Here is a 20135-nt window from a genome sequence, read left to right as displayed (position 1 = left end):
TAAAAAGGAACAAAAGACTTAAATAGACACTGCTTTGAAGAAGACATACAAGTGGCCAGTAAGCACAGGAGAAGACCCTGATATCACTAGGCGTTGCTGCTGCTGCTGCTAAGTCACTTCAGTCGTGTCCGACTCTGTGCGACCCCATAGACAGCAGCCCACCAGGTTCCCCCGTCCCTGGGATTCTCCAGGCAAGAACACTGGAGTGGGTTGCCATTTCCTTCTCCAGTGCATGAAAGGGAAAAGAGAAGGGGAAGTCGCTCAGTCGTGTCCGACTCTTCATGACCCCATAGACTGCAGCCTAACAGGCTCCTCCGCCCATAGGATTTCCCAGGCAAGAGTACTGGAGTGGGGATGGAAATCAAAACCACAGGGAGATCCTTCTCCACACCCATTTGGCTACTAGGGGAAAAAAAAAAAACTAACAAGTATTGGTGAGGATATTGAGGAACTGAAACTCTTGTACACTGTCAGTCAGACTATAAAATGATAATAGCCACTGTGGAAAATAGTATAGTGGTTGTTTAAAAAATTAAAAATATGATTATAATATGATCCAGATATTCCAGGTTTGGGTATGTACACAAAAGAATTGAAAGCAAGGACTCCACAGATAAATATATACACCATTTTCATGGAAGGGTTATTTATAATAGACAACCAAACTTGGAAACAGCCCCAGTATCCATCAGTGGATTAATAGATAAATTGTGGTTTGTGCATTCAGTGGAATATTATTAGCTTTAATAAGGAAGGAGATTCTGACATGCTACAACACAGATAAACCTTGAGAGCATTATGCTGAGTGAAATACAATCAGATACAACAAGACAAATACTGTTAGGATCTCACTTATATGAGCAGCCTAGTGTGGTCAGATTCATACAGACGTGAAGTAGATGGAGGGTGGGCTGGGGTCAGATGGAGAGTGAGTGTTGAATGAGTGCAGAGCTTGAGCATATAAGAAGCTCTGGAGATGGATGGTGGTGATGGTTGCATGACTCTGTGAATGTACTTAATGTCACAGAGCTGTACGCTTAAAAATGGTTAAAATGGTAAATTTTATGTTACACATTGTTGTTCAGTTGCTCAGTTGTGTCTGACTCTTTGCAGCCCCATGGACTGCAGCACGCCAAGGCTTCCCTCTCCACCATCTCCCAGAGCTTACTCACACTCACGTCCATTGAGTCGGTGATGCCATCCAACCATCTCATCCTCTCCTCCCCTTCTCCTCCTGCCCTCAATCTTCCCCAGCATCAGGGTCTTTTCAAAAGAGTCAGCTCTTCGCATCAGATGGCCAAAGTGGAGTTTCAGCTTCAGCATCGTTCCCTCCAATGAAGATTCAGGACAGATTTCCTTAAGGATTGACTGGCTTGATCTCCTTGCAGTCCAGGGGACTCTCCAGAGTCTTCTCTAGCACCGCAGTCCAGAAGCATCAATTCTTCGGCGCTCAGCTTTCTTTATAGTCCCGCTGTCACATCCATACATGACCACTGGAGAAACCGTAGCTTTGAGTATGCGAACCTTTGTCGGCAGAATAATGTCTGTGCTTTTTAGTATGCCGCCTAGGTTGGTCATAGCTTTTCTTCCAAGGAGTAAGCGTCTTTTAATTTCATGGCTTGTAGTCACCATCTGCAGTGATTTTGAAGCCCAATAAAATAAAGTCTTGTCACTGTTTCCATTGTTTCCCTATCTATTTGCTATGAAGTGATGGGACCAGAAGCCATGATCTTTGTTTTCTGAATGTTGAGCTTTAAGCCAGCTTTTTGACTCTTTGCTTTCACTTTCATCAAGCGGCCCCTTAGTTCCCCTTCACTTTCTGCCATAAGGGTGGTGTCATCTGCATATCTGAGGTTATTGATATTTCTCCCGGCAGTCTTGATTCCAGCTTGTGCTTCCTCCAGCCTGGTATTTTGCATGATGTACTCTTCATATCAGTTATATAAATAAGCAGCCTTGACGTACTCCTTTTCCAGTTTGGAACCAGTCCATTGTTCCATGTCTGGTTCTGACTGTTGCTTCTTGACCTGCAGGTTTTGCAGGAGGCAGGTACAGTGGGGTGGCATTCCCAGCTCTTTAATAATTTTCCACAGTCTGTTGTGATCCATGCAGTCAGAGGCTTTGGTGTGGTCTGTGAAGTGGAAGTGATGCTTCTCTAGGATTCTCTTGCTTTTCCTGTGATCCAGTGGATGTCGTGGCACTGTGATCTCCGGTTTCTCTGCCTTTCCAAAAAGAGTAAATGGTGAGCACAGCAGCTCAGATGGGGGGTTACCAGGCTGGCGCTGCAGGTGTGCATGGTTCAGAGGGCTACGCAGGTGCACAGCGGTTGTGGCGACGTTCCTTTAGGTTGGGTGGATATCCGAAGGTATTTAATAGACACACCTACACCATGTACAGGTTGACAGCCTCGGGGATACTGTGGATTTGTTTCCAGACCACCACAAGAGAATAACTGTTGCAGGAAAGCGAGCCACATGAGTTTCTGGCTTCCCAGTACATATGAAAGCTATGATTACACCATACTGCAGCCTATTACATGCGCAATAGCTTTCTGTCTGAGTGTACGTATTTTAATTTAAAAACACCTCTTTGCTAAAAAGATGCTAATCATAGTCTGAGTCTCTAGTGAGTCACATCTTTGCTGCTGGAGGGTCTTGCCTTGATGCTGGCTGCTGATCAGGGGGACGTTGCCGAAGGAGGGTGGCTGTGGCAGTTTCTTAAAATAAGTTGGCCATGGTTGCCACCTTAATTGACTCTTCCTTTCTCTGCAGCATGAATGCTGTTCGATATCATTTGACCCATAGTAGAGCTTATTCCAGAACTGGACTCAGGCCTCGCAGACCTTGCTGCTGCCTCCTTACCTAAGTTTGTGTGACTCTGAATCGCTTGCTGTCATCTCAGCAGTCTTCACAGCGTCATCACCAGGAATGGATTCCATCTCAAGAAACCATTTTCTCTGCTCGTGCCTAAGAGGCAGTGCTTTTCTGTGAAAATTAACCGTGAGGCCACGCTAATTCAGTCACATCCTTACCCCCACTGCTGGTTCTGGCTCTCTTGCTGTCTCCACCGCATCTGCCCTTGCTTCCTCCACTAAGCCTTGAGCCCCTCAGAGCCATCCGTGAAGGTCAGAACCAGCCTCGTCCAGTCTCCTGTTAATATTGGTGTTTTGACCTCTTCCCAATGTTCTTAATGGCATTTAGAATGGTGAGTCCTTTCCAGAGAATTTTCAAATAGCTTTGCCCAGATCATCAGAGGAGTCATTGTCTATGGCAGCCAAAGCTTTACAGAGTGTATTTCTTAAATAACAAGGGTTGAAAGTCACAATTACTCCCTGACCCGTGGGCTGCAGGATGGATGTCGTGTTCGCAGGCGTGAAAACAGCTGGAATCTCTTTGTACATCTCACCTGGAGCTCTTAGGTGACCAGGCACGTTGTCAGTGAGCAGTGATTCTTTAAAGGAATCCTCCCTGGTGGCTCAGAGGGTAAAGCGTCTGCCTGCAATGTGGGAGACCCAGGTTCGATCCCTTGGTCGGGAAGATCCCCTGGAGAAGGAAGTGGCAACCCACTCTAGTATTCTTGCCTGAAGAATCCCATGGACGGAGGAGCCTGGTAGGCTACAGTCCATGGGATTGCAAAGAGCTGGACACGACTGACTGACTTCACTTTCACTTTGATCTGAGCAGTAGGTCTCAGCAGTGGCTTAAAACGCTCATTAAAGCATGTTGCCGACAGGTGTGCCGTCACCCAGGCTTTGTCCATTCACAGAGCATGGGCAGAGAGGTTTAGCGTCATTCTCAAGGGCCTAGGACTTTCAGATGCTCAGTGAGCACTGCCTTCAACTTAGTCATCACTGGCATTAAGAGAGCCATCCTGTCCTTTGAAGCTTCGAAGCCAGGCCTTGACTTCTCTCTAGTTTGTAAGTCCTAGTTCAGTGCCCTAAGGGTAGCTTTCTGTGGTTTCTGGGAATTCCTGGTGCTTTTTGTGTAAGGATCCTTTCTGCCACAAAAGCCATAGGACACTGTTACCTGAATTATCACGTGGAATTGCTTTCATATTATAATGTGTCCTTTAGCATCTTATACATTTTACTGTACTAATGTAATATAATGGTAAACCTAATGATCCTTCTTTCAGTTTGTTTGTATTGAAACTTGTGCCTGGGTGTTTTATGAAAGGACTAGTAAGGTAATGGCTACAATGTTCTGTTAAAGGACTGAGCATTTGCTCAGCATGAAATGGAATTGAAAAATTGGTATTCTAGTAAAAGAAGCTTTTGTGTATTTTGCTTTAGTTTCTTTACTAAAATTATAGGTTGCCTAAAACTGTTAGTGTGTTTTAAGCCTTCTCCCCCTATCTTATCTTTCCATGTCAGTTTGTCTTTTAGGTCTTATTTCTGTCTTCTGTTGAGGGTAGAAAGCACAGGCTTCAAAAGCTGACAGACCTGAATTAAAGAGTTCTGACAGGCCTTGACCAGAGTGACCATAGGCTGATTATTTTGTTTTTTGGGTGTGAGCTTTCTCATTTATAATAAATTTGCCTTTATTTTGAATATTCAGTGATTACATATAAAGCAACTACATAGTAGGAGCTTTGCAAAAAGTTCCCTTCTTTCCTTTTCCGTCAAGTTTTACTAAAGAATTATTAGAACAGAGTTAGTATTAGAAAAGATCGTTACTGGCCAACCGTTAGTTTATTTTGATGTGATCAAGTGTACTGAGAAATGTTTTTTTCCCCAATTTAGAGTTATATTTAAACATTTTGATGGAAAGTCCCTGCAGTCTTTTTACAATTCAGTTCTTTCATTTACATGTTGGAAATTCACTGTATCTATTTATTTTACTTGCAATCTGGAGGATTTTGTTTGTTTAAAATCCTGAGAATTTCTGCCCATTAATCTAAATCTAGTGAACAACTTAGTTCAATGAACTGGCAGTGTTGGTGTTATTATTTTAACTTACCCTAAAATACTTCCTTTTTGTCAAGTCTCAATACCTTGAGTCTTAGCATTTTCAATTTTCCTACTGTATGACTATATTAAATAAATATGTGTATATATAATAAACTGCAGAAAATATTAACATTGAAAAGCATTTCACTCCAGAGTTTTAACAGTGCTTTCCATAAAGCTATTTTCTCTGACTTGGGACCAAACCTCTTTTTGTCTCTCCTTTTAATGATTACTTGGGAGCAAAGGGGGACATGTTTGACTCTCTAGGGATGCTTGTTTGTAGTTTTTTCATGGTTGAAAATAATTAATACCTGCCTTTATTTTCTGTTCTTTATTAGTACTTCTATCGATCTTACCCAGACGACTGCGTGTATGCTTGGTGCTGTCTTGATGTCATGCTGAGCAAACCTTATCTTAATGTTACTTAGAGACCCTTTTTGTTAAATGGAAACAATGGCTTGATATTTATTTTAAATGTTCTGTGAATGTAGAAATTTTCCCAGGCTTTTCTGTTGGGTGGAGACATAGTATATGAAGTGGTGTTTACATACCTTCCAAGAGGTCAAGATGTCCATGCAGAGTCTTGTTTAAATGTTCATCACCATAGAAACATGCCAGTTTACTAGCAGAGCTTTTGTACATACATTGTGGTTTTCACTTGACTGATGTTCAGTGCAGAGCATTTAATGTGTAGTTGACCAGCACCAAAATTTGGTGTTTAGTCTTTACTAGCCTATTTAATTTAAACTGTTAAATGTTGAGATAATTGTAATTTCCAGAATAAAACTGGTATGAAACTAAAGTAATTAAGTATATAGCTTACTTTTCTTAAAAACAATGTTTCCTTGGCAGAAAGAAAGTAGTTTGTTTTGAAGTTTTATTTTATTTTTTTTTACTAATACACTGAGTGCTTATTATACTATGATTTCAATAAAAGGGATGGTGTTTTATTAAGGTAACTGAGGTTTATGTTTTTTGGGGCTGGGTTAGACAAGTGTTTATAAAGATGTTATAAAGTTTATGAAATCCTAGTACTGTATGGCATGGTACAACATTCAGAATTCTGTGAGCAAGTGTTACTGTTGATGGTGAGTAGTCCTGTGATCTCATGTTTTGGAGACGTTTCTTACTTTCTAGGATGAACAGTGGGAGCCTGCTTCCGCTCTGACAGTGTCTGCCACTTTGTCGATTGCAGGATGCTTCAGTCCCTTATGCTGACATCTGGCACGTCTTTTAGCTCAGCTTATGCAAGAATGAAGTTGATAGGGACCTTCCCCTGGGGGCGTCCGAGCCCCTGATTCTGACTCCTAATGGAAAGATGAGCAGTAGGCCTAGTTTTTTGCTTATATGCTGTCTTGCTGGTGATTAATGGTAGTGATAAAAGCTCTCACAATGCTTTTCATTTCTTTGTAAACAGAGCCACACACAAAAGTTTAAAAAACTCCACACTACATGCCACAAAGCCTGTACTCTTTAGGCTTTGCACTATTTTAGTGTTCTAAAGAAAGGCAGTGATAACAGTTTGTGTATTTTTGAGACATGAGCCAGTCGATGCTAAATGAACAAATGAAGTCTGATTATTTATAGTCCCTTCACCCTTTCTCTCTCTCTTCTGATTTTGTTGAAGGTGGAAAATCTGCCACATTGCATTTAATGAACAGATTTGTTATGCTTTTCTGTTGGTTTTGCTAAAGCTCATAAATGTGATACTTAATTGATTTCATATTGGGCTGATTTTGTCCCATTTAATCATGAAAAGGGAATAGAATTAACAAAAGGAAATCAGGCATCCTCGCCTCACAGTGGATCAGGTCAGTGTGACAGTTATTTCTGATGACGTCAGTCATCTTCAGTGTTTCATAAACAAGTATAACCATACTCTGTAATTGCAGTGACTTGCTCTGTGGCAGCCTTTTCTGAAATTCTTGATTCACTCTTTTTAAAAACTTAGATTAATAACTGAGAATGAGAAAAATTCCTTTTTATGAGTTGTTGCTTTCAGAAGAAACGGTGATCAGTGAATTTTTGAAGAGTGCATGTGCTTTGAATGCAGAGGTTTATCTGGTTAAATGTTTCTTATTTGGCTGCTGAAGCATGTGAGTGTACATTTCAGATGTTTCTTCTTGATTTTATTCATAAATGTATAATAGATAAAGCATCCTCTTGGAATGATACAGCTTATTTCATTTAAGAAGAACTTTCACATATAGTTGTTAATCACAGAGAGATTTGTCCAGAGAATTTTATATCAAGGTTAAATTTAGGAAAACGGCCAGAAAGTACTTGAGAGTACAGAGTGCGCTAAACATGAGATTCTGTCAGAAGCAGGCTGCCAGCAGTCTCTCTGACCTGTGTGGTAACCAGTAGCCATGTGCGGCTATATGAATCTAAGGTAACTAAACTTCACTAAAGTTAAACACCAGCTCTCCAGTCCCCGGAGCTGCATTCTGCTGTTCTGGTGCTCTGTGCACATGCGGTGGCTGGCGTGGAGCAGCGCGCCTCCGCGACCACAGAGAGAGCTGTCGGGCAGTGCTGTGCCGTGCTGGCTAGCCATGAACGGTTCGTGTGTATCGCTAGTTATCTTGCATACTCTTTAAACAGCAGAAGGAGGAGCGAGGCCCAGATTCAGGGACGTGCCTGCGCAGCCCCTCAGGTGGAGAGTGGCGCTGAGGAGGCTCGGGCCTTGCTGTCTGTTGTCACGGTAATGCATCTGTTTCCCAGGCTAGCAAGCTGTGAGTACGCGCGGAGTGATCAGATTTGCATTCTGAGATGATACACACTCCCATGTGAGATAGGCGGCAGGTCAGGGAGAGACAGGAGTGTGGGTGTAGCTAGGAGGCTGGGTGTCATCCAGACAGATGCTGTGGCAGTGGAAAGAGGTGGATGAATTTGAGCTGTAATTACACGGAGGAATCGAAAGGAGTTGGTGCTGGACTGGCCCAGCGTCCAGATGTGTGTGTGAGTGTGTGTGTTGGGGTGGGGTGGGGTGCAGCAGGAAGGAAGTGACACGGGAGAATCGAGTGTGTGTGTGTGTGTGTGTGTGTGTGTGTGTGTGTGTGTGTTGGGGTGGGGTGGGGTGCAGCAGGAAGGAAGTGACATGGAAGAATCGAGTGTGTGTGTGTGTGTGTTGGGGTGGGGTGGGGTGTAGCAGGAAGGAAGTGACATGGGAAAATCGAGTGTGAGTGTGTGTGTGTTGGGGTGGGGTGGGGTGCAGCAGGAAGGAAGTGACACGGAAGAATCGAGTGTGTGTGTGTGTGTGTGTTGGGGAGGGGTGGGGTGCAGCAGGAAGGAAGTGACGCGGAAGAATCAAGTGTGTGTGTGTGTGTGTGTGTGTGTGTGTGTGTGTGTGTGTGTGTTGGGGAGGGGTGGGGTAGGGTGCAGCAGGAAGGAGGTGATACAGATGTTTCCAGAGTGTCTGGCAAAAACAACAAAGTGGATAGCGGTGCCGTTTATTGAGGCATGTGACACTGAGTAGGAGCAGGGTTAGGGGATAAAGTGATGAGTTTGATTTTCAGGTTCAGTTGAAAGTTGCTGTGAGGTGTCTAAGGTGAGGTGGTGGTTAAGATTATGGACCTTGGCCTCTGTGGTGTGATTTGGACTAAAGGTATAAACTTGAGGTTTGTTGGCCACGTGAGGAGGCAAGATCCTCCAGGAGAGAAGGGAGCAGTCTGTCTGGGGGAGCACCTTCACAAATATGGGCCGAGGAGCCACAGGGGCTGGTACGCAGAGATTGACAAGCCCCTCAGTAAATCTGCGCATGTCAGTGTTTGAGAAGCCCTGATACCGCTTGTGAAAGGCTGAACACTGAAGACTGGGCCATCAGAGGAAAGGGTCTGAGATACTTCTCTTTACAGAATGGAAGACGTAGGGATGGAGACAGCAGCGAAGCCCAAGGGGTGGGGAGCTGAGGGCCGTGCAGGTCGCCAGCTGGCTCTCCCTAAGGGTCAGTAAGGTCAGCTGTCACGGAAGGACACAGGGCGTGAGGCTAGGACCAAGGCCAAGAAGACGTTTGCATGTGTCTGAGGGAATCAGTAGCTACAGATCACCATGAGGGTTGCCGGATGACATTGGAGTCCCACTGTGAAGGGTAGCATCAAAGTTTCTCTTGATTCTGTAAATTTCTTGAACGACGCTGTAGCTTCCAGGTGGAATCGAACTGGTGGAAGTTAAAGGGGCCAGGAATACTAGAACATTACTGATACTGAATTCTCACTAAAAGGTGCTAGTTTTCTGTGGGGTTTAGACCAGTGAGAGCAAGACTGGTTGGAGGGCTTGGGAGGCTCAGAGGACGGGGGAGGATGAGGAGGAAGACCCAGAGCTAGGTTAGAGGGTGGAGAGGTCGCAGGAGACGAGGAGGTCCTGGACTGAGGGGGCAGCTGCCCCGGGCCCGAGAGATGAGGGGTCCGGTTAGATGCGTGGGCAGCCACAGAATGGAGACAGGGCTCGGTGTGAGCTCCTCGGGCCCTTCGGCGGCTGGGGATGCGCTCAGAAGCTCTGCTGAGCTGGGTGTTCACATAGCAAGGAAGTCAGTCTGGTTTCTTCCAGGCTGTACCTGGTAGACAGGAAAAGAGGAGCGTGCTGGCACTGAAGGCTGGTCTCCATTGGATCGAGAAGCACGAGTGATAGGTGAGTTCCCAAGTCTTGGAGATTCCAGACGCAGAGGCAGCAGTGTGAGGCATGACACCAGACTGCGCTCTGCACGCCGCACACGTCCACGCCTGTGGTCCTGATAGCCACCCGTGAGGCAGGGGCGTCTTTAGCAAACTCATGCTGCAGGCAGGAAGCTGAGGCACAGCGGGCTTTAGGCGCTAGGCCGAGGTCACACAGTGGGCCAGGCATGGAAACAGGAGTTGAGCTCAGCGGTCTGCTACTTGGGTTGGGGCTCTTAACAAGCCTGTTCTACTGTCTGTCTCAGAAACCAAACTTGGATATTTTTAAAAAGTTATTCTTTCGGGTTCCAGACTCTTGGGCATTTATTATTTTAAGAAAATATTGAAAATTAAAGATAACATTAGTCTGTTCTCCTGTATCTTAAGTCATACACATCCACTCTAGAAATGTTGGAAAAATATGACCGGGCACCAAGCGTACAGAAAAGTAGCTCCCTGTAGCCGTGGCATGTGCAGGACGCTCCTGTCAGCCGGCCTGGCAGGGCTTGCTCTTACCGGGTCACGAGAAGACCCTTTCCTGCTCCGCTCAGGGGAGAAGGAGCTGTACGGGCCAGGGGTCAGCCCCCTTGTGCGCCAGCTGCTGGGCCATGGTGGGGGCCCCTTACTTCTGCCTGTTTGAGGCCTGGGTGAGAGGGTTCACGGCTCGATCCTGGCCCTGAACCCAAACGTGTGGGCCCTTGTCCGTTCCTCCCAGAAAGCTGCCCAAAGCTGTCTGAAACTGCCGGGATCTGAGACATTACGGTACCTCCAAGGCGATAGGTTCGTTGGCCAGCTTCACAGACACTGGCTGCAGACACAGACTCCTGGGTCTGACGCAGGGGCCTTCATGCCTCAGCCTGCAAGTGTAGCAGCCTGCTCTTCCTGCCAGCTCCCCAGGCCCTGGGCCCCACGGGGGCGACGCGGCCCTGTGGGAGCTGTTCCCGCAGAGGGCTCGTGTCGCAGCTGCGGAGCCCTGCGCCGAGGGGACCCTGCAGCACACCTGCCTGGCTTCTGCTCTGTGGGGCGACCTCGTCTCTGACGCTGTAAAGGAGGCAGACGTGCCTCTGCTGCAGAGACGGTGTCTGTGTCTTCCCAGGCCGTTCGCTGTGCAGATATCCTTGAAAAGATGGTGCAGAATGAGAACTGCCCACCTCTGCTGGTGAGATGCTCAGACGTGGGAGAGAACCACGGAGCATCGCCTCCAACACAGGCACAGATGTGATGAGGGCAGGTTGAGCTGCTAAGAAGCAGTTCTTCCCGTGGGCTTCCCCGGTGGCCCAGCTGCTGAAAGGACCCACCTGCCAGGTGCAGGAGGGTCAGGAGACTCTGGTTGGATCCCTGGGTCGGGAAGGTCTCCTAGAGAAGGGAATGGCGCCCACCCCAGTGTTCTTGGCTGGGATATCCCATGGGCAGAGGAGCCTGGTGGGCTACAGTCCACGGGGTCACAAGAGTTAGACACGACTGAGCGACTAAATCACCACCAGTTCTTACCAAAATGTCAGAAGTCTGTAAGTCTTACTGGTGACTGGTTCCCCAAATTTATTATCATTATAGCATTCACTGTAACGTACTGTTACATTATTGTAATTGCTGGGTATAATTGTAACATATTATTGTAGTAAAATGCCCTGTTTTTGAACATCAAGTCTCATAGTTCTGAGTAACACTGCTCTTTAGCTCATATATGATGACGCTTCAGACACGTGTGACGTGTTCTGTGAGCTTAGGTGCTCCTTTGGGCTAGTTGGAGGCTGGCAGGATGTGGGCTGCAGCGGCTTCCCTTGTGGCTCAGACGGTAAAGCATCTGCCTACAATGCGGGAGACCTGGGTTCGATCCCTGGGTCAGAAAGTTCCCCTGGAGTAGGAAATGGCAACCCACTCCAGTATTCTTGCCTGGAGAATCCCATAGACAGAGGAGCCCGGTTGGCTACAGTCCATGGGGTCGCAGAGAGTCAGACACGACTGAGCAACTTCACTTCACTCAGAGGCAGGAAGAGATGAAGCTGAGATTGTAATAAATACACTCCAGAGCCTACTCTTTTAATCTGTTTTATTTATAGACTTTCAGATCATATTTAAGGTGTAATTAAAAAGTTCTTGCTTAGAGGAAGAGGGGGAGAAAGAAACCAGTGCTAAAAGGTAGTGGTCGTGTTTTGGTGTCCAGCAAAGTAGAAGTGTGTCTTTTAGTAGTTTGTTTTGTGACTGTTCTTGTTTCCTCTCACTTGAGTCATAGCTACTGTGAAAGCTAATGTGTTCAGCCAGGTGCAGGTTGCCATCACTCCGGTTCACCAGCCTCCCTTGCCTTGAGCACGTAAGGGGCACTGACTCTTAACTTTTAAGAAGTGAAGTGAAGTGAAAGTCGCTCAGTCATGTCCGACTCTTTGCAACCCCGTGGACTATACAGTCCATGGAATTCTCCAGGCCAGACTACTGGAGTGGGTAGCCTTTCCCTTCATCAGAGAATCTTCCCAACCTGGAGATTGAACCCAGGTCTCCCGCATTGCAGGCGGATTCTTTACCAGATATGTTTTCACCTACGAGGGGCCACCCTGTGGTAAGGTAAGTCTGAGTCATCACTTCAGGCTGTGAACGCTTGGCCGTGGCTTTAGGACATTTCCTTTCTTAACTGAATTTGTGGAGCAACCTGTTTCTGTAAATCAGAAATTAGAAAGTAACATTTAGAGCAAAATGGAAATAAGTCCATATTTTAGATTTTATATATATAGCTCATATCTTTAGACTTTTTAATATGAAAGGAAATATTATGTGATTTGAGAAGCATGGATATACTTACAATTTTGTTATGTTACAGTATGAAAGAACAATATGAATATCTGCATTTAAGTGCAGACCCAGTCATCTGGTGGCTTCCTAAGAATATGAGAAAGGATTCTTTTTTGCCCAGTCCCCTAGGTTTCAAATTTGAGTTGGCCTCTTGTTTGGCCCTGAGGTCAGAATTTGTTTTATACATTTAAAATTGCACACAGTGATTCTTTATTATATTCCATCCTGGTGGATTTAGTGAAAAGTTCAATCTAATGTGGACAAAGGAGTGATGTTTAATTGATAGAAATATGGATACCGTCTGTCCCCATGGTTTCTGAGGCTGGGTCACCGTGAAGAGGCCTTCATCCGGCCGCTAGAGGGCGCTGGAGGCTGTGGGGAGCCGGCGGGATTCCTGCCTTCTCCAGTAGATGGCGCTTTGTGCTCTCACCAAGTTGGGTGTTCACAGAACTGCTGGGCAGTATGCCTTAATTAGCCTTATAATCCCTTGATTAGAATCACAAATGAAAATTCGTTAATCTACTCTCGTGGTGGAAAGTGTTAGGAAAGTAATTAATTGTTTAAAATGGCTCTGCAAAATGTTTTTTTAAAGAATTTTTTGGGTACTTTCTTCAAAGCTTAATGGTGTTTTACATAATTTTCAAAAGAAAGTCAGTCTGAACATTACAAACAGTAAGCAGTTAGTGTGTTTTGTCTTGCTGAGAAGTATAAATTTCCTCCCCTTCCAAAGAGTTTTTGTTTTCACATAGACAGAAGCCCAATTGTTCACGTGTTAAAGTAAAAAAACTAAATCTTTGTTGTTTTTTTCAGGGAATCCGAGCCCGAATTTTAGAAACTCTGGTCATGCTCATCCTCCTGGCCTTGCTTATTCTCGGGATCGTGTGGGTAGCCTCAGCACTCATTGACAATGACGCTGCCAGCATGGAATCTTTATATGGTGTGGATTGACTTGTGTAAACCAGTTTCTCTAAGGGAGACTATGGTTTGGAATATAATTACACATTCACTTTTTAAAACATTTTAATAATTCTTTGTATATTATTATGCAATAATCCTTGTATAGTTAATCCATATTGTTAATTTACAGAATTAAGAAGTCTTTTGACATGTTTAAGGAAAGAAATGAATGTTTTTGTGTTTCTTGTATATAGAATGAGCAAGCAGCTTTTCAGACTTTTTTTCCCCCCTTTGGTTAATTGGTTTCTGTTCTTAAAATTCCGTGGAGGCTTATTTTCTCCCTCTAAACAGGTTTTGCAAAAGAGTTATTTCCTGCTCTTCTGTTTTAGATCTTTTTATTGTCCAGTTGAGAAATTACATGGTTTAGTGGACTGAAATGGGCAGTTACGGTGTTTGCTGTGCATTAATCTATAGTCAGCCTATGTCTGAATGCACAGTATTTCAGATGTACTAAAATATTTACGTTTTTTAACAGATCTCTGGGAGTTCTACCTACCTTATTTATATTCCTGTATATCATTGATGGGATGCTTGTTACTTCTTTGTAAGTATTTTTCTGACATAATATTGATGTTAAAGCAGAGTTGTTCTGTGTTCTAGAAAATTATGGGCAAGTTTCCTGATGAGATTCTTTTAACAGCTTGGAGATTTTTTTTTTTTTAAGTTGGCTCTTAACTTTTTTTGTATGTTCAAGATAAATTTTGATACACTGAAACCTTGAACCAATAAGATACCTTTGGTTTTCTCTAAAGAAAGCCTCTTGCGCGGAGTTGGAGAGCGAATGGGAGGGAGACGATCAGACAGGCTCCCCAGCTTTCCCTGCTGCCCCTGCCCCGGCCCCAGCACTGCCCTCTGTCTCTGAGTGGTAGCTGTAAAATTCTGTCTGATGCATTTGTGGTCTTTTTTTCCTTCACAATCTGTTTTGTTGCACGTAAAGCGTCACATCACGTCTCAGCAGTGTTCGAAGCAGATGAGTGCAGGTAAAACGGCGTCAGTTTATTGGCGCCACTCTCAGCTAGTCAGCATTGACGCTTGAAATGCAGCCTGTTTTCTGGCTGGTTTTCTTTGACTTCTTTGAAGTGAGCTGGACTCTGGCATCTCCTGCCCCTCCTTGGTCCTCACAAGTCTCCCTTAAGTGCAAGAATGCCCACCCTCCGCGGGCCAGCCCCCAGAGCTTCTCTAGCGGTGATACTGAGGAGCCCGGACAGGCACGGAGAAAACCCAGGCTCGCGATGCGCGTCTCGGCGCGGCAGCGGCCCTTGAGCTGCTCGCCTCAGGCCCGCGGCCTCCCCTGACTCTGAAGGAAGCTCTCTCTGTTCCGCAGTGTGCACTCCGGTCGGCCTCTCCCGCATGTTCACTGTCATGGGGCAGCTGTTGGTGAAGCCAGCAGTGAGTATGTTGTCGTGAAGCGTCTTGTCTGTTAAATGAACACTTCCACACTTGAACACCTCCCAGGTTCTAATCTAGCGTTCAGAAACAGAGAATATTTTTATATATTGATGCCCCAATTGCTACTCTTTTGTTTTCATCTTTGTCATCTTTGGAAACCAAATTTGTTTTTGCTCTTAAAATGCAAAGTGGAGGCACACAGGTGAAAATGCTTCTAACAGATTTGAAGACAAAATGTACAAATATTTAGAGGTATTTTAAGTGTCCATTGTCTTATATTTCATGGGCTCACAAAGAGTCGGACACGACTGAGCGACTGAACGGAACTGATGTAATATCAAATGGAAACTCTTTTATGTTTCCAAGTTTACTATATATATCCTTCGAATTACAAAGCAGTTATTTCCTGATAATTTGTCTGCATATTGTATCTTGATTAATTGAATTATACCTTCCCCTTTAATCTCAGAAATACTGTATATTCATTTAAGAATAATTCTCAGTTGATAGTAGTTTTGATGATTTGTTCCTGAGTTGCTCTGGCTTCGGGGCCTCCCCAGTGGCCCAGCGGTAGAGAATCTGCCTGCAGTGCAGGAGACACAGGAGACGCAGGTTTGATCCCTGGGTTGGGAAGGTCCCCTGGAGGAGGGCATGGCTTCTGACTCCAGTATTTTGTCAGAAAAATCCCATGGGCAGAGGAGCCCGGTGAGCTCCAGTCCATGGGGTCACAAAGAGTTGGATGTGACTGAGCGACTGGACACACACGCACGCTTTGGCTTCCAGCTGTTGTGTCAAGTGTCTGACAATCTGGAATGATCCTCACCTGTGCCTAGAGAGTTTGTCACGCCCACCATTTTCATGGCTCACCATTGCCTGCATATTCCCGTCTGAGCTGTGCACATGTAAGAAGGCCTTTCACACCGGCCCGCCCTGAGCTTACCTGGAGCCACCCCTCCCGCCGTGGCCTCCGCGGTGTCTGTGATTCCGGTCAGCCTCCCAGCTGGTGTGCTGTGCCCGAGCATGCTGGGCTCTCCCCTTTTCCCTCGCCACTGCCTCCTACCTGCTTCGGGCACCTGGCAGCGTCCTGGAGCCCTGGCTCTGACGCCAGCTCCGAGCCCTGCCTCACTTCTCTCAGCTGCAACAGTGAAGCTTCTCGAATTGCATTTCCATATGCCCCTTTGTCTGTATTTCACTAGTTGTACTTATTAAATTATCATGGTTATATGTTTTCTTCCCTGTCAGGGTGATTCATCAAGGGAAGGAAGCAGAGAATATCATAGTAGACATTCTTTTAGGAAATGTTTGCTTAATTTTGAAAGTTTTTTTTTTAATGGCAATCTTCATATTTTTTAAAATAACGGATTTTTTTACCTGCTATGTAAATGTGCACACACTCAAATATAATACATATACTGTTAAATCTTGAAATTTGCTTTCCTCTTAAAGAGGTTGTGACATGGTATTCGTTTAGTTTCTTCCTAATTCTCTGGATTTTTTTTTTTTTTTTTTTTTTTATCTCTCTCTCCCTTTCTACTTTCTGCCTCCTAAAATAGGTGAATGTTTCAAGTTCTGTCCTTGGGCTAATGGTGCTCTGCTCTGCTTTCCTGAGCCTTCTGCCACTTCCACCTCACTTCTAAATGTTTCTAGTGAGAAAAAGATAACGAGCATAAACTACAGTTTATTTTAAATGCTATAGTTGAATGCCCCATGGAGTTGGAAACCCAACAGATAAAGAATCAAACTACTCATTTATCTCCCCTCCGCAAGCTTATTTGCTCCCAAACTTGTCAGTTATTAATAACATCTTCAGACTTCTTATTCCTAACATCTCATAATAATGGTTATTTATTTAGTAATTAAGTATTTGCTGTATGTGTACACTGAGTACTTCATTTAATTTCATTTTTCATAACTTCATTTAATCCTGATGAGAAGCCCATAAGTTTGGTGATGGTGTTCTTACTTTATGGTTGAATTGTCTGCAGTTAGGGAGATCAATTAGCTTGTAGAAGATCACAGATCTGAGAGGCTGGGGCGGGCTTGAACCCAGAGGCTCTTCTCGGAGCTGGGACTCCGGCCACCGCTTGTTCTGCATGAAGAACGCGAGTCGAGCCCTTCTGTTGCTGAGTGTACTTTGCACCTCCCCACCTGGGTATTCTGCTCCGATTGGAATGCCTCTTCTCCTTTTGGTAAATGAAGCTACCAGGTAATATGCTACCACCATCAAAAACATTTGTGAAGACTTTTTTCTTCCCAAATAGAAGCTGGGAATCTTTCTTCCTGTGAACTTCTGTAACATTTTATTTTAGCTTCATTTATGCCTTTGATTTCAATTCTATAATTTTTTTTCATGTCTGTCCTGAACATAGAATATAAGCTGTTTGAGGTCAAGGACTAAGTCAGATCCATAGTTAGGTCCCCATCAGCCCAGACTGGCTAAGAGCACAGGCTTTGAAGGCAGATAACTTTCCTTTGCCAGACCTTAGTTTGGTGGCTGTTACAGGGTGGGGTGAGAAGAGTCTGTTTTTCACAGGGTTGCTGTGGAGTGATGGGATGAAGCATGCCAGCCGTCACGCAGACATCTGTGCCTCTCTGTGCTTCATCTGCGTCGCTCACTCACACCAGCCCGTCCCTGTGGTGGCGAGCCATCAGTGGGCAGCTGCAGAGCCAGAAGGAATCCTTTCGTGTGTGTTACCGTCCTTTAATTGCTCAGTCATTTCTGACTCATTTGTGACCCCATGGACTGTAGCCCACCAGGCTCCTCTGTCCATAGGATTTTCCCAGTAAGATTACCAGGGTGGGGTGCCATTTCCTTCTCCAAGGGATCTTCCCAGCCCAGAGATTGAACCCAGGTCTTCTGTTTGGCAAGCAGATTCTTTTTGGCTGAGCCACCAGGGAGGGCCCCTTTGTATGTGTTAGACCTTGAGAAGAGTAGAAAGTGTCTATTGTGGTCCAAACAGTAGAAAGTGGTGAGAACGTTGATGGAAAAGGAATTTTGTATCGTGGCCCACAGAGGTGTGGCCCATGCTCTCCTCAGGCAAAATCTACCTTGGATGACTCAGCCCCGTTCCTGGCCTCCCCCTGGGGCTTCCGTGGACCCTTCTTCCTCCAGAGACTGGAGTGTCAGGGCCTTGGCTTCTGCGGGAGGGCCACCCCCCTTTCTTCCTGTTCCTCCAGGGCTTGCGAGATGGCCATCTCTTATAATCACTTGCTTCTTACTATATATCCTTATTTTATTATTTTATTTTGTTTTCAGCTCTTGGCCATAAATTTGTTCAAATCCTGGGAATTATTGGATTGCTTGATACTTGATAGGGATTGCATGATTGAAACTCCTTTTTCTGAAAATGCCTCATCAGGGTTCTGAAAGGATATATGTATTAATATATAGGATTTCCATCATTTTGTTTTGTCCATCAACTCACAATTTATTGTTTTGCTGAGAAATAAGTAGTTTGGGGTTGAAGCACACAACATTAATAACAGCTCTGGGCTTCTTTTGGAGTTTTCCCAGAGCTAGGAAGATACTTAGGATTGGCTCAGGGAGGCCAGCTGTGATGAGTGCAGTTCAGTCGCTCAGTCGTGTCCAATTCCTTGCGACCCCGTGAATCGCAGCACGCCAGGCTTCCCTGTCCATAACCAGCTCCCAGAGTACCCAAACTCGTGTCCGTTGAGTTGGTGATGCCATCCAGCCATCCCGTCCTCTGTCGCCCCCTCCTCCTCCCACCTCCAGCCCCTCCCAGCATCAGGGGCTTTTCCAAGGAGTCAGTCGTTTTCATCAGGTGGCCAGAGTGATAATAAATTTCCCACCTGTGATAGTAAAGCCTTTAGATTTTATCAGCAATGAAGACAATGCAGAGAATAGCCCGTGTAAATTGGCTGTTGATTAGTGGGTTTTTCTGGTGGTTGACTTTACTAATGTTGTATGCTCTGGTAGTGAGTGTGTTTTCAGCACTCGGTAGGGTTCGGTCTGGGGTGATTTTCATAATCCCAGTGTTTAATATTTGTGGACATCTTTTAGTATATAAAGATGATGTAAATGGAGAGTATGAATGGCAGCGATTTCATGTGCGGACTTCTTGTTCTACACATTGTACAGGCTGAAGTGATAATAGATGAGAAGCCATTATTGGACTGGGAGATCCGCTCCTTCCAGCTCCAGAGAACGGGCTTGGGCACGAAGAGACCACTGCATTCAGCTTTTTGGATGTTTAGAATGCTTGCATTTGTGTGCCTTTGAGAGAGCTGCAGAGTTCTTTCATTCTTTAAACTGAAACAACCCCAATTTAGGTGTCTGTAGATTTTGTGAGAATCAGCTTTCAGTTCGCTTAGTTCTGTACCAAGACTTTTTTACTTAATTTGCAAGTAGAATAGTTTATTTTTATTTTAGATTCCCATTAATTTGAATAATTGTCTAAATTATAGGCCAAGTAGCTTAAATATTCTCATAAACACTGCTTTTGTAATGTATTATTCAATAGTGTGGTGTTTACATTTAGATTCTTGAAGACCTGGATGAGCAAATTTATATCATTACCCTAGAGGAAGAAGCACTCCAGAGACGACTCAGTGGTATGTATTTGTTATATTTATTGCGTATTTAGACCGGAATACAACATTAGTTAATTCTAAAAAGACAGATAATTGAGGGGAGAAAGACAAGCCCCTCAGGCCCTTGTGCTGGTGCCCGAGGCTGAGACGGCGGAGGAGCTTGTGCACTTCCCAGGTGAGGCCCGAGTGCTGAGGAGCAGCGGCGCCGGGCCAGGCCCCCCTCACTGAAAGTCGCTGTGATCTGGCAGGGTCCGTTCAGTGCCTAGACACTGGCTACTCGGCGTGCCTGTCCTCCGCCAGATGCTCACATGCGATGCGTGTCAGGACTCAGAGTTCCTGGCGTGTTGCAGGTTTGTCTTAGCGGCTGTAACATCCCTTCCTTGTGTCTCTCCTGTTGAAATCGCGAATGTGTGGTAGGAAGCAGTGTTTCTTCTATAAGAAGGGGCCAGATTAGATTGCTGTACTCAGGAACTCTGTCCTCATTTAGGGATTCTGTTCATTACCAACTGATAACCACATAAGCCTGTCAGAGACTTTAAAATTTAAATTTTCATTACTGATCAGTTTTAGCTTCAAATGATGAACCAGTGAAGAATAGAGTAATGACAGTTTAACAGAGAAATGACATGGTAAAATTTATTTACTCAGATGATTTTCACCCTGCACTCTTTTCTCCTACGCAGTTTTCTTTTAAATGTTGAAAACTTACCACTGAGATCAGATTATTAGTAGCTAACTATATTTTACAATCATAATTCAAGAGTAGGTATAAAATGGAAGGTTACTTTAACTACACAATATTGAGAAATGGGAAGAAAGATACCTATTTTCTTCAGTTATAGATAGTGAATTTAAAT

At 44.8% G+C, this 20135-nt stretch overlaps 1 protein-coding gene across 2 annotated transcripts in view; it reads left to right on the top strand.

The window, feature by feature from the left end:
• Positions 1-20135, top strand: part of LMBR1 (limb development membrane protein 1) — a 129357-nt gene that overhangs the window by 57122 nt on the left and 52100 nt on the right. For both annotated transcript variants that reach the window (XM_068972365.1, XM_068972364.1), the window contains exons 6-9: positions 13192-13318; positions 13814-13882; positions 14663-14727; positions 19227-19299. In XM_068972365.1, coding sequence (XP_068828466.1) covers positions 13192-13318; positions 13814-13882; positions 14663-14727; positions 19227-19299 — 334 coding nt within the window. The remainder of the gene's footprint in view (positions 1-13191; positions 13319-13813; positions 13883-14662; positions 14728-19226; positions 19300-20135) is intronic.

Source organism: Capricornis sumatraensis, chromosome 5 (genome assembly GCF_032405125.1).
Source record: "Capricornis sumatraensis isolate serow.1 chromosome 5, serow.2, whole genome shotgun sequence".
In the NCBI taxonomy this organism is placed as follows: Eukaryota; Metazoa; Chordata; class Mammalia; order Artiodactyla; family Bovidae; genus Capricornis; species Capricornis sumatraensis.
This window is presented reverse-complemented; position numbering and strand designations above follow the sequence as displayed.